This window comes from Trichechus manatus, unplaced genomic scaffold (genome assembly GCF_000243295.1).
Source record: "Trichechus manatus latirostris isolate Lorelei unplaced genomic scaffold, TriManLat1.0 scaffold00007, whole genome shotgun sequence".
Lineage (NCBI taxonomy): Eukaryota > Metazoa > Chordata > Mammalia > Sirenia > Trichechidae > Trichechus > Trichechus manatus.
The window spans coordinates 1,767,040-1,780,896 of NW_004443943.1; the positions used below are offsets into that span (position 1 = coordinate 1,767,040).

The window sequence follows — 13,857 nt, forward strand, 5'->3', positions numbered from 1 at the left end:
CGAGAGTATGGCCCCCAGACACCCTTTTAGCTCAGTGGTGAAGTTACCTCCGAGGTTCACTGATCAGCTTGGGAGTGGACAGCCCTGTAAAACCAGATGAGACTAACGAGGTGCAGGAGTCCTGTGACAAGGGCCAGAAGGCAGAAGGGGACAAGGAAGCTTGTGATAGGGAACCCAAGATTGAGTAAGGATATTGTTGATGTGTTGTGAGATTGTTAACCATTGTCATAGGGCAACATTTGTAGTAACTGTTAAATGAGAAACTATTTTGTTATGTAAGCCTTCATCTTAAGTGAGAATAACAGCACAATTGGAAGAGCATAATCGATGTCACTCAACAGTGCATGTAGAAATTTTTGAAACGGTGTATCTTTGGCTATGTGTATTTTCACCAAAAAAAAAAAATGGTTGAGCAGTTAGAGGGTTAATATGTTGTGGGGTTGTTAACCAATGTCATAAAGCAACATGCGTACTACTGTTTCATGAGAAACTATTTGTTCTGTAAGCCTTCACCTGAAGTACAATAAAATAAAAAAATAAAAAAAACCCAGAAAACAACAAATGTTGGTGAGGATGTGAGATGGAACCCTCATTCATTGGTGGTGGGACTGTAAAATGGCACAACCATTATAGAAAACGGTTTGGCGCTTCCTTAGAAAAGTAAAAATAGAGCTACCTTATGATCCAGCAACCCCATTCCTAGGAAAGTACCTTAGAGACCTCAAACTAGTGACATAATCAGATACATGCACTCCTATGTTCATTGCAGCTTTATTCCCAATAGCAAAACAATGGAAACAACTGAAGTGTCCAACAACGGATGAATGAATAAGCAAATTGTGGTACATAAACACAACGGAATACTACAAAACCATAAAGAACAATGATGAGTCTGCAAAATATGTTATAACATGGATGGACCTGGAAGGCATAATGCGAAGTGAAATAAGTTAAGCATATAAGGACAAATATTGTGTGATCCCTCTTTTACAAGAAGGCAAGAGCAGACAAATATAGAGAAACCAATGCTCATTGGTGGTTACCAGGGAGAAGGGGGGAGGGGAAAGTACACTTTAAAACTCAGAGACTTGTTACTTTTGGTGATGGGAAATGTGGCTCTGAATGTGGAAGTAGTGAGCACAGCACAACTGTAGTAAAGTTGAGTGTTGAAACACAAATAGAAGAGACACAAAGAGAATGCTGACAAATTGTGACAAATGCAACTAAAGTCAATGAACAATTTATGTGCAAATTTGTGAAAAAAAAAAAAAACATTCATTGGGGAATACACAATTTTGCAACAACAGTAGTAACAGTTAAAAAATATGTGTTTGGGGAACCCCCAAAACTATGGTGCCCGGACACAGAACTGAAACTATTCCTAAAGCCCACTTTTCAGATAAAGATTAGACAGGCCTATAAAACAAAAAATTACACACGTGAGGAAAGTGCTTTTTAGTTCAATCAAATGTATGGAACCAAATGGGCAGCTCCTGTCCAAAAGCAGGACAAGAAGGCAGGAAAGGGCAGGAACTGGACGAATGGACACAGGGAACTCGGGGTGGAAAGGGCAAGTGTGCTGTCACATTGTGGGGATTGCAACCAATGTCACAAAACAATATGTGTATAAATTTCTGAATGAGAAAAAACACAACAAACAAAAAATTCTATATAAAATATAAAAAAATATGCGTTTGGTTTCATAGATATATATGTATGCATAAATATGTACAAACCAAAACTCGAGGCTGTCAAGTCAATTCGGACTCATAGCGACCCTATAGGACAGAGTAGAACTGCCCTATCGGGTTTCCAAGGAGTGGCTTGTGGATTAGAACTGCTGACCTTTTGATTAGCAGCTGAGCTCTTAACCACTGTGCCACCAGGGCTCCAAATATCTACAGGAAGACATATATGAATATATGGATGTGCATGTATAGGTGTAACTGTAGGCATATGTATATACATGTTTATGTGTGCTGCATACATTTTCAAATATAAAATAAAGCACATAGGGGGCAAAGTTATGGATATTTCCTAGATACAACCAAACACCTCATGGGATTGGTCTACTAGGTTTGACGGCTTAGGGCCATAGTCTAGGGGGGAAACTCCATTAAATGGCACAATATAGTTCATAAAGACAATGTTCTGCATCCTACTTTGGTGAGTAGCTTCTGGGGTCTTAAAAGCTTGTGAGTGGCCATCTAAGATACAAATTTTGGTCTCTGTTCATTCACAGTAAAAGAGAAAGAAGGAAACCAAAGACTTAAAGAAGAAACTAGTCCACTAGTCCACAGAACCAATAGTCTATGCAAACAATGACATTATCTACCTTGAGACTGGAAGAACTAGATGGTGCCTGGCTACCGCTACTGACCGATACGACCAGAAACTCAATAGATGGTCCCAAATAGAACGAGAGAAAAATGTAGAACAAAACTCAAATTCCTAAAAAAAGGCCGGATTTACTGGACTGGTAGAGGCTAGATGAACCCCCGAGACTATCGCCTTGAGATACTCTTTAAACTTGGAACTCAAACCACTCCCAGAGGTCACCTTTCATTCAAACAACAGATTGGCCCATAAAATAAATAATACCACCCATGAGTACTGTGCACCTCAAAATAATCATCTAAATAAAAATAAATGGTAAACATATATCTGAGACCAAAGATGAGAAGGCAAGGGGGGACAGGAAAGCTAGATTAATGGAAACAGAACAACCAGAATGGAAATAATGAGAATGCTGATATATGGTGAAAAATGTAACCAATGTCATGGAACAATATGTATAGAAATGGTTAAATGAGAACCTAAGTTCCTGTGTAAACTTTCACCAAAAACACAATAAAATATTAAAAACAAAAACAAAAACAAAAACCCAGGTCTCTTTTTCTCTGTGTCTCTCCCTTCCCCCTCCCCTGTCTTTCTCTCTCCATACCGTGGGTACTCTGGGTGATATGTAAGATGTTTGGCTACTCTGAAACTGCCATGTTGGAGAGATCATGGGAACAGACAGCATAAGAATAGAGAGAGATGACCGAGCAGCTTAGCTGTTCAAGTTGCCTCAGATCAGGTGCCAGATGTGTGAGTGAAGAAGCCTTTGAGATGACACCAGCCACAGCCACCTATGACTGCAACCACAGCAGAGACCCTGAACCACAAATGCCCAATAGTGCTAGACCTGAATTCCTGATCCACAGAAACCATGAGGGATAATAAATAATTATTGATATTTTAAGACACTATTTTTTGAGGTAATTTCTTACGTAGCCATAGTAACTGGGACAGTGCTTGATAAACACAATCCTATTTCCTCTACTCACAGCCCCTCCTAAGATAGCAAAGGAAAACTTCATATTCTGAATTTCACATTCTAGCAGATGGTTACAACCCAAACTAACATTTATCTAAAAGTCAGATCTTCACAAGGTTGAACTTTTGAAGGTTCAAAGGTTTTGTTTGGTCCTTCATTGGACATTGTGGTGGTTTCCTCAATATCCATTTTGCTCTTTTCTCATTCAGTAGAGGTCGGGTTGTTCTGTCACTCACTTCTAGCAGGCCCTGAATGGTCTAAGCCGTCAGAGAATCCCCAGGCCTCTTGCCACAGTGATTGGGCCATACAACTGAGGCATAAACCAGTTAGCACTTGGTTTTCCCCTAGGAATGGTTAAATCAGTTGCTGTGGAGTCCATTCTGACTCATGGAGATCCCACGTGTGTCAGAGTAGAATTGTGCTCCATAGAGTTTCCAATTGCTAATTTTTGGAAGTAGATCACCAGGCCTTTCTTTCAAGTGCCTCTGGGTGGACTTGAACCACCAACCTTTTGAGTAGCAGCCAAGCATGTTTCTAATCACACCATGCCCAAGACTTTTGCGGGGGACCCTGGGTCATAAAAGTGCTCTTTCTCTGGGAAGTGTCAGGTTCAGACATGAACGTTGGAACCATAGCGATTGCTTTGCTACCATGAGGGAAACCAGCCTGAGGATGGAGTCAACCAACCTGAGGATGCTTCCAAAGAAGCAGGACTGAAATAATCACAGAGAAATTAGTCCAGAGCCTTGATCAAACTGTGCCTAAAGCCTAAACTACATCAGCATTTTCAAGTATGGGAGCGTCAAGAAGTTACCTTTATTGTTTCAGCCACTTTGATATGGGTTTTCTATTGTTGTTGCGTTAGCTGTTTTTGAGTTGACCCCTAACTCATGGCAACCCCAAGCACAAAGGAACAGAACACTGCCCAATCCTGCACCATCCCTATGACCATCCCCATGATCAGTTGCAGATTGGACCATTGTGAGCTATAAGGTTTTCATTGTCTGATTTTCAGAAGTAGATCACTAGGCTTTTCTTGCTAGTCTGTCTTAGTGTGGAAGCTCTGCTGAAAGCTGTTCAGTATCATAGCAACATCCAAACCTCTACTGACAGATGGTTGGTCGCTATGCTTGAGGTGCATTGGCTGGAAGTTGAACCCAGGTCTCCTGCTTGGAAGGCAAGAATTCTACCACTGAACCACCAATGCCTTTTTGGTTTCCTATCACTTGTAATCCGAAATATCCTAACTGATTCTGGCACCAACACATAGGCACTGTCACTAGAACAAATTCATTTCTGTTCTCCAGAGGTGGAAAAGAGAAGGAATGGTTAACATATATTAAAGTTTTCTGATGCTTTCTTTGGACATTTTTTTCTATAAACCCCTGAGTTTTGCTAAGAAAATAACCACCATTTTTCTGGCTACTTCTCAGATATAAGTGTGCATACATTTAGTGGTGTAGATGAAATGGCTTGGGAACATGTACATGGAGATGACAAGATACCAGATATGGGAAAGTTAAAAAACAAAAACAAACCTTCTCAAACATCCAATTCTTGGAGCTGTCCGAGTGTAAGAACACTGAAGACCCTGCTTTGATTAGGAGAAGAATGAAAGGCATGGGGCTCCCACTGAAGACACTTTCTCTGCCTTGACACGGTGATGGAGAAGAAAGTAAAAGTATCAGAGCCAGGTTCATGAAACACGGAGCCTGTGTTGCTTCTTTTCTCTGGCCTAGATGTTTCCATTACAACAATCTCTGTTTTGTTGGGTGATTTTTTTTTTTTTTTTTTTGAGGGACTACACACAAAGCTTTGACTTATATTATTCTCACTGCATACAACTGAATGAAATTTATGAAGCTCCAGTGCACAGTGTGTTCATTGTTTGGATTGGGATAATTGAAGTGTCAGGAATATTTGCTTATTGAAAACAGCCCAGAAAGGCCCTGTACACCCAGCCTGGCCAGAGCCACATGGCCTGCCACATTCCAGATAGCTGTGTCCTAATGGAATTCACAGCAGGGCCAGCTTCCCGGGTAAATTCATTTCACACCTGGGGAAAAGCACTGGTTTAGGAGTTAGAAGGCCTTATTTCTAACATAGACTCTGCCTCTCACGCATGTGTGACTGTGGATGAATCATTTAACTTCTTCTGTACTTCAAAGTTAAATGGATGTAAATAATACGGTCTTATTTACCTCTCAGGGGTACGCGGGAGCTAACAGCTCAAAAGGGGGGATGTATGTGAAAACACTTTAAAAAGCGTAAAATACTACATAAATTTGTATCATTAACGATAAAAATTAATAATTTCTACTTTGGCTCAGAGGATGACATTGAGTGAAGGAACCATAATGGGCCAATGATCTGGTTCTTCTCCATTTTCACCTTAAGATCTTTTCTCCACCCTTCTCGGCCCTGCTCTGTGCCCTGGAAGGTTGAGCAAGACAAGCTGTATTACCTAGACTCCTTTAACTTCTAGCTGCTGATTTGATTTGGCCAATGAGATGCACTGACAGGAAATGGGGAGGTGAGAGGAGAGAAAGGTTGGGGCATTTACTCCTCTTGTTCTCTCCCTGACCATCCAAGGTTCTAGCAGTGGCTGTGTTCTCCTGCATCCACAGCTCCTGTGGAACAGCCTCTTCCTCCGGTTTGGCCTCTCTGGGCTTCAGGGAACATCATTTCGTCTTCTCCCCTTTAGCTTGAAGAGAATTTAATTTAAATTATGTGACAGTCTACTGCTGGGGCTGATCCCTGATGGCTGTCTCTTTAAATGGTCTCTTCATCGTGACTCTTCAGTGAAATTCTTTGAATGTGCCATTTATTTCCTGCAGAGCCCTGAGCAATGCCTCATCATGACCACGGTATGGACAACAATTCAACTTTTTCTGAGTGAATAACTGTCTCTCTTTCTTGGGAAGGACTGAGTTCCCTCTTGTCGTTGGCCATTGGACAAGTCTGCAAAATGACGAGGAGACCCAGATTCTTCTCTTGTGGGAATGAGCATCCTTGAGTCTTGACGAGCTGTGGGGTAGTGGAAGTCTTTGCCATTTCCTGTCCGTAAACTGGATGCTTTCTTTAAATTTAGTGGGAGTCTAAAAGTTCCCTTTATTGTTTAAGCCACTTTGACACAAGTCTCTGGCTGTTCTTTCTCTGATACCTCCTGAGACTCCCTACATGTGAGTGTTCCCTGAGTTTAGTCTGCCCTTCTCTTCTACTCTGCTCTCACCAGTCCACAGTGCAGGTTACCATCAGGTCTTTATCTCTGGCCTTCATCTCCTGACCCGGCGTCTTCAGTGGCAATCACTGAAACGCGACATGTCTAAAATGGAACACAGCCTCTTTCCATCTCTCACCTCCAACTTTCCTAATGTGTTCATGCTGCGCTGGCTTGGAATCTTGGCTCATCTTTAGCATCTCTATTTGCTTCCCTTCAAAATATTTCTTGCATTCCTCTTTGCATTCCCATTGTCTCATTTCAGCCTTCTCTGTAGTTTTTTAGGAGCCCTGGTAGTGCAGTGGTTAAAGGTTTGGCTGCTTACCAAATGGTCGGCTGTTCAAATCCACCAGCCGCTCCTTGGAAACCACATGGGGCAGTTCTACTCTGTCCTATAGGGTCGCTATGAGTCGGAATCGACTCAACAGCAACAGGTTAACTGGTAGTTTTTAAATTTCTGTGACAAGATTTCCATCTGGCCTTCCTTTCTACAGTCTCTCCCTATTCCAATCCAGCCCGTAGACTTGCCGCATTAGTTTTCCTGAAACATGGCTTTCATTGTGCCCACAGGACAAAGTCTGAACTCCTGATCTGGGCATGCAAAGCCCTGGACAACTTGTTTCTTGACCTATTTATTGCCTGACAAATCTGCTCTGCTCTCTTTCTTGACCATGGGAGTGGGGATGGGGGTGGGGGGTTCACCCTCTGGCCCTGTTCACCTCATACCCCATTTCAGGAGTGCCCTCTCCTGCCTCACATGACAATCCTAGCCATTCCTCAAAGGTGAACCTCCATACCACCTGCTCTCTGAAACCTTCCCTGATCACTACAAGTCATACTGATGTTTCCCTCTTTTCAACTCCTCTCAGAAGTCCCAGGACATATTTGCTGAACTGTACTTCGGCTCCTAAGAACCTTGTTTACACTAGTCGTTTGAGGCTTATAATTGCCTGTCTTATATCAATTTAACTTTAGAAAACAATCTGACCACATGCTTCTTGAGTAGTAGTAAACCCTTACTATTTATTGAATCAACAAATAAATATGGGAAATACATCAGCTTATACAAACTGCTGATTCTTTAAGGGACTGAACTCTCATTTATATTTTGCATATTAGTGGATCTGTGGCCCTAAAGCCACAAGTGTTCTCATGTAGGCTTGATTCTAAGAAGGAATAATGATGATGATATGGTGACAATAAAGATAATGATGACAATGATGATGACTATAGAAATTAAAATGCCTACCATTTATTGAGTACTTACTGTGTGCTGGTGCTTCACATACATGATCTCTTTTTATTCTTATAATCAATATGAAATAAACACCTTTACTATCTCTATAAGTCAGTAAACAGAGGCTCAGAGAGAATAAGTAAATCGCCCAAGATCATATATCTTGTGGGAGGCAGAACTGAATTTAAACCCGGATCTGACAATGGTGAAGTCTATCCTACCAACCAAACACATCAGGTCACCTTTGGAAGTACTGCAGGCTACATACCACAGTATGGAGTTGATCACATGGGATGGGACGTACTGGGTGGGTAATTATACATGCATGCATATGCAGCACCGTGTCTATCTCATCTTTGTAGTGAGAGCAGAGACTTTATCTTAAAGCTCTTTGTACCCCTACAGTGATGCCTAGGGCAGTGTCTTGCATGTAGTCAGCACTCACTAAACCAAACCAAAACAAAACCTGTTGCCGTAGAGTTGATTCCAACTCACAGCGACTCTGTAGGACAGAGTAGAACTGCCCCACAGTTTCCAAGGCTGTAAATCTTTACCAAAGAAGCCTGCCACATCTTTCTCCCAGGGAGTGGCTGATGGGTTCAAATGGCCTTCCTTTTGGTTAGCAGCCGAGAGCTTTAGCCACTGCGTCACCAAGGCACTTACTCACACTAATAGTTTACTAATTGATTCTCAGGTCTAACCCATTCCATGCCTGGATTACAAGTGTTTCTCATAAAAGGATTTTGCCAGGGTTGCACTATGGGTTGAAGATGAATTCTATTTCTACTCCACCTATATCAAAAAGCCTTTGCTTTGTGTAATTACTTGTCTCTAGGGTTCTCCCATTGAAGTGACTTTATACTGTGTCAACTTAGCTAAGCTGTAAATGCATCCCAGAACTATCTTCCCAGCATGGTTCCAAGTTAGGGATGACTACAGAGGAATTACACAAGATCGGGAAGGCAGAAGGGAAGCAGCGGCAATGCTATGGAGATTGGTGCAGGGTGCCAGACACCCCCTTAGCTTCTGCTGTTTGAAGGGCTCATCTCGGTAGGTGGAGCAGCACCTGGGCCTGCAGTTCCTCCAGCTTCCTCCCACTCTCCTCCTTCAGAGTCTCTGAGTTCTGAGCTTGCTGCATGTGGGCACGTCCATGAAGAAGGTGCCAGCTTCTTTTGCAGGTCTCCTGCACTAACACAGTTGGAGGCAATGAGAGCAGACATGGGTTCCAGTGTGTTCTCATTAGTTCCAGTATTTTCCATGCCTCTAGTTGGTGCTTGCTCTCCCCAAGTTAAAGTCCATCATTCCTTCTGATTGCCAACCGTGCTGACCTACAGAGACTTTAGGCCCTTCTGGACACAGAGGCAACAGTCGGCCATCGACTTCCCCAGCTCTCGCAATTGCACAGGGTGCGGTCTTTGTAACAACCCTCTGTTCTGTATCACTCACAGTGACTCTGCTTCTCTGATGGAACCGTCCCTGATACATTCCTCTTCCCTGAGGCACCATTACTTCAGGATATGGTGCCCTTGGTCATGTGACCAACCCAAAGAAATTCGCTGATAGTCATTGGACAAAGTCACTGTCAAACACAGGAAGAAAACCTAAGATTGGGGAACCTCTCATACCCTCTCTCTTTTTCTCCCCACAGGACTGTGCTGTGGTTTCCAGAGGCAGGAGCTAGATCACATCTGACTCGTAGTGAGACCCAACACAGGACACCTCAGAGTCACGGCTTTATCTGCCCAAGCAAAACTGATCTGAACTCAGCTCTGATGTCACTGCATTTGGAGGTTGTGTGGCCACTCCTACCCTTTTGCGGTTGCTTTCAGATATCACAGGCCCCCAGGACACCTGTGCATAGGACCTGGCTTGTGGTTCACCAAATAAGTCACAGGCAGACTAGAGTAAGGGGTCGCCTAAGTACTGTGATCCCAGAGGCTCTGAAGAATGATGCTCAAAGGTATTTGTCTTCAACCAGGTGTCTGAAAAGTCTGAAATTTCACCATTAGAAAGTTACTCCTTTGGATTACTCTTCCTGATATTTGTTATTAAATGACATACTCATGTGATAAAGGGATCATCTGCAGAGTGTAGTGGAAAGAACATAGTTTCTCGAATCAGGTAGCTCTGAACTTAAATCCTACCTCTGTCACTTAAAGTAGCTGGGAAACCACAATAACATAATTATTTAACCTCTTCAAGTTGCAGTTTCCTCAGCTATTAAAACGAGAGTAATATTATCCAGTTTAGTAACAAGCCAACCCATGTGAAAGTGCCTAGCACGATGCCTGGCACATAGGTGATGCAGAATAAATGTTAGTTTTTACTCCTGATCTCCTTTTCTTGAGCTGAGTAATGTATTGGAATTCCTAGTAAGGTGTTGTTCACGTGTCATTGCTGTTGCTTCCTCATCCCAGTCAGGATCTAGTGGATGAGGGAGAGAGGGGCTGGTGTGAAGGTGTGTAGGTGCATTGGTGGGGTGGGGGGGAGGCAGGAGAGAGAGAGTTTTAAAAGAGAAGAAAGGTCAGCAGAAGAGGAGATAAGGAAATTTGGGAAAACTGCCTGATTTCCACCCGCCTTTCTCTACTTCCATTGCTACCATCCTAATTCAAGCTGTCTTCTTTGCCTAGATTACTTCAGTAGTCCTATCTGGTCCTCTTGACTTTATTCTCATACCTTTCTAGTTTATTCTGTTCTTGGCAGTCAGAGTGGTCTTTTCAAAATGTAAGTCAGATGTTGCTTAAAACCCTTAGAACCCTCTGACCCTTTCCTTTATACTAGCATGTGATCCAAATGCTACTCATGGCCTGGAACGCTGTCCAAGCCCTGGTTCTTGTCTATGCTCACCCCCCACCCAACTTCATTTTCCTCGTCTCCTCCCCTCACTCACTAGTCTTCGGCCTCGTTAGAATTCTCCTAGCTTCTTGGACCAGTGAACTCCTTTCTCTCATTCTCACTCTCTGACTCTATTTCCGTCTCTTTCTCCGTCTCTCTCTCTCTCTCTCTAACACACACCCCACTTCTGCTTTTAGTGCATTTCCATTTGCACTTCATTCTTCTGACCGACTCCTACCCAACCTTCACACCTCCATTCCAGTGTGATTCCCTCAGAAAGACTTTCCTGACCTCCCAAATGAAATCCGGTCCCATCTTTCACTCTTCCTCATAGAAGATCTCCTTTTATGTGTTTCTTCTTAGAACATATGTCAGAATTATAGAACTATGTCTATAGTTTCCTCCTGAAGAGTGGCCTCCTCCAGTAGAGTGTGGGACATGACTGACTTGTTTCCGTTCTACTGCCAGCAGCTAGCACACGGCCCAGCACACCTAACCCTCAGTGATGCTAGTTAATGATGAATGGACACTCCACAGTGTGACCCAGGGTCCAATGTATCTGTATGGGAGTCACATTTTCTGTTCTCACACAGGAGTCATAGTTCATAAATTTATGATCCCAGAGTCTTATGAAAGCCACCCAGAACACACAGATCCTGTTTACTCTGTAGTTAATTTTTTGGTTCTTTCTCTTTTCCTTTTCTGAGACATAAATTACAAAGAACAAACAGTACAAGTCTCAAGTGTAGCGATGGTGAATTTTTTATATGTAAACACCCATGCATCCACTAACACTATCAAGATCTAGAACCTTCCAGCATCCAGCAGGCTCCTTGGTGCTCCTTCCAATTTCATAAGCCCCACCCCCACTCCCACCAGGTAACCACTGTTCTGATCTCCATCTCCATAGATCAGTTTTGTCTGCTTCGAAACGTTATGTAAATGAAATCATACAGCACATACTCTTTTGTGCCTGGCTCCTTTTGTTCACCAAATAAGTCTGACATCCAGTCAAGTTACTGTATGTAGCAATAGATTTTTTATTTTATTTGTTTAATTGCTGGGTAGTATTTCATTGAAGGTGTATACTACAGTTGATCTATTCTACTCTTGTCAGACATTCAGTTGTTTTCAAGTTTGGACTATGATGACTAACAGTGTTATAAACATTCTTGTACATGTCTTTTGATGGATATGTCTTTGGGTACAGAACTAAGAGTAGAACTGGTGGGTCCTCTATCTTTAAACCAATTTCCTATCTTTTGTTCTAGGATGCATCCTTCAAAAAATCCTGGCATACCTCAACCTTGCCAATCTTGAGACAAGTCAAGGGTGATGATCACGTTGCAATAGGCTTCTTGCCTGCGGGAAAGCCTTCACTTCCCTTAAGTGTATTTCGTGGATTGGTTTCAAAGGCACTTAACTGTTTGATACTGAGCCTGTGAGGCCGACAGGCCAGAGAAACTTAAAATCACAAAGTGAGGAGGCACTCCTGTTGAAGATTAGTCAGAAACCATGACAAATCATCTCTAAAATGATACTCTGAGCCAATAAAAAATATTATATTCTTTTAAATCATTGAAAACCGAAACCACCAAACCTGTTGCCGCTAAGTCAATTCTGACTCACAGCGACCCCATAGGACAGAGCAGAACTGCCCCATAGGGTTTCCAAGGAGCAGCTGGTGGATTCGAACTGCCGACCTTTTGGTTAGCAACCAAGCTCTTAACCACTGCACCACCAGGGTTCCTGAAATCATTTCCAAGACACATTTTTCCCATTATAATGATCCTAAGATGATGGCTTTTGTTGTGCCTATAAAATACTGTAGCTGTTCTTGATGTATCATTTATTCACCCATTTATACTACAGCCAATAGCGATATTGAACATTTGCTATATCCCAGTTACACTCTCTGATATAACCATGTAGTGATTTTTTTCCCTTTCTACAGGAACTCATAAGGTTAATGGCGGTGACTATTAAATGACATTCACCAAAATCTGTGCACTCCTTTCCCAAAAGATAAATTACACTGAAGGAGCAAGAAATGTGATTCCTGCAGCTTCTCTTGCTAAAGTCTCCTTGTCTAGAAACGATGCTTGCATGTCATTTCATGTTCCTACCAGAGAATTTACAAACATTTCCTTCAATACCCTGCAGGAGGTAAGAAAGGCTCACAGTTTCTGCCCCAGGGAAAGCAATAAATGTGGTGAGAACATTTTCCCCATTTGAGGCAGTGGCCAGTTGCCCCCCTAGACCACAGAGAGGGCCTACCTCTCCGTGTCTGCCCCTAAGAACTAGAGAGGCTTATCAGCTTCAAGGATTGGGACCATCCAGATGAGGAGGAACAGAACTTTCAGTAGAAGGATGGAAGCATGTGGGAAGTAGTTGAATCCCGCTTTGAGTGGAAATACAGAGACAACCACACCATTTGGACACATGCCTTCTAGTATCTTGGAGGATAGTTCTTTTTTTTTTTACTCTTTTCACAAGTTCTTTTTTTTTTTTAATTGCTGTGCTTTAAGTGAAAGTTTACAATTCAAGTTAGTCTCTCCTACAAAAATTTATACATACATTGTTCTGTGACCTTGGTTGTTGAAGCATAGTGCTTACTGACATGCAAGCTACCCCAGCAATGGGAGTCAGCCCCAGTTTTAGCTAAATTCTAAAACAACACTAAATGATCTTATTTAATCCTTATAATACTCTTATGAAGCAGATATTATCATCCCCAATGTAAAAATGAGGAAACTGAGGCTCAGAGAGGCTGAGTATTTTGACTTAGGTCAGTCACACAGCTTCTGAGTGGTAGAATGGGATTTAAACCCAGGCAGCCCAACACCAGAGCCTGACAGGGTTTGGAGGAAGAGCAGATTCCAAGCCAGGGTGACACCCTCCCCATCCTCCACCATACCTTTTTAAAGCTTCTTCTGAAAATATCATGCAAGGTCACCTCTACCACACGGAAGAGGTGAAGAAACAAATAAATATGGAGGAGGAGGAAATGGAAAATAAAACTCCCACTGGGGTCTGGCTATTAATGTGTCTGCCCTGTTCTGACATATGAATAGGTCTGGTTCTGAGTCTGCTACTGAAAAGGAACCAAAAGTGACCTTGAATTGAAACTCCCGCATAGGAAGGTACTGTGATGAGCTCAGAGAGACCACAGCACATCTCTGCAAGTACCTCGGACGCCATCGTCATGGTTGCTTCCAGTCCGCCCGGGCGGAGGTGCGGGGCGGC

At 42.6% G+C, this 13,857-nt stretch overlaps 1 protein-coding gene and 1 non-coding gene across 2 annotated transcripts in view; both read right to left on the reverse strand.

Annotated features, from left to right (window-relative positions):
- Positions 1-4,455: 4,455 nt before the first annotated feature.
- On the reverse strand, positions 4,456-4,526 carry TRNAG-UCC (transfer RNA glycine (anticodon UCC)). Its single transcript has one exon. It is a non-coding gene; the product is annotated as a tRNA-Gly (tRNA).
- Positions 4,527-8,818: 4,292 nt separating this feature from the next.
- The window catches only part of LOC105756657 (talanin), a 6,475-nt gene continuing 1,436 nt past the window's right edge, over positions 8,819-13,857 (reverse strand). The window contains 3 exon segments of the mRNA XM_023738660.1: positions 8,819-8,964; positions 13,728-13,812; positions 13,814-13,853. Coding sequence (XP_023594428.1) covers positions 8,819-8,964; positions 13,728-13,812; positions 13,814-13,853 — 271 coding nt within the window.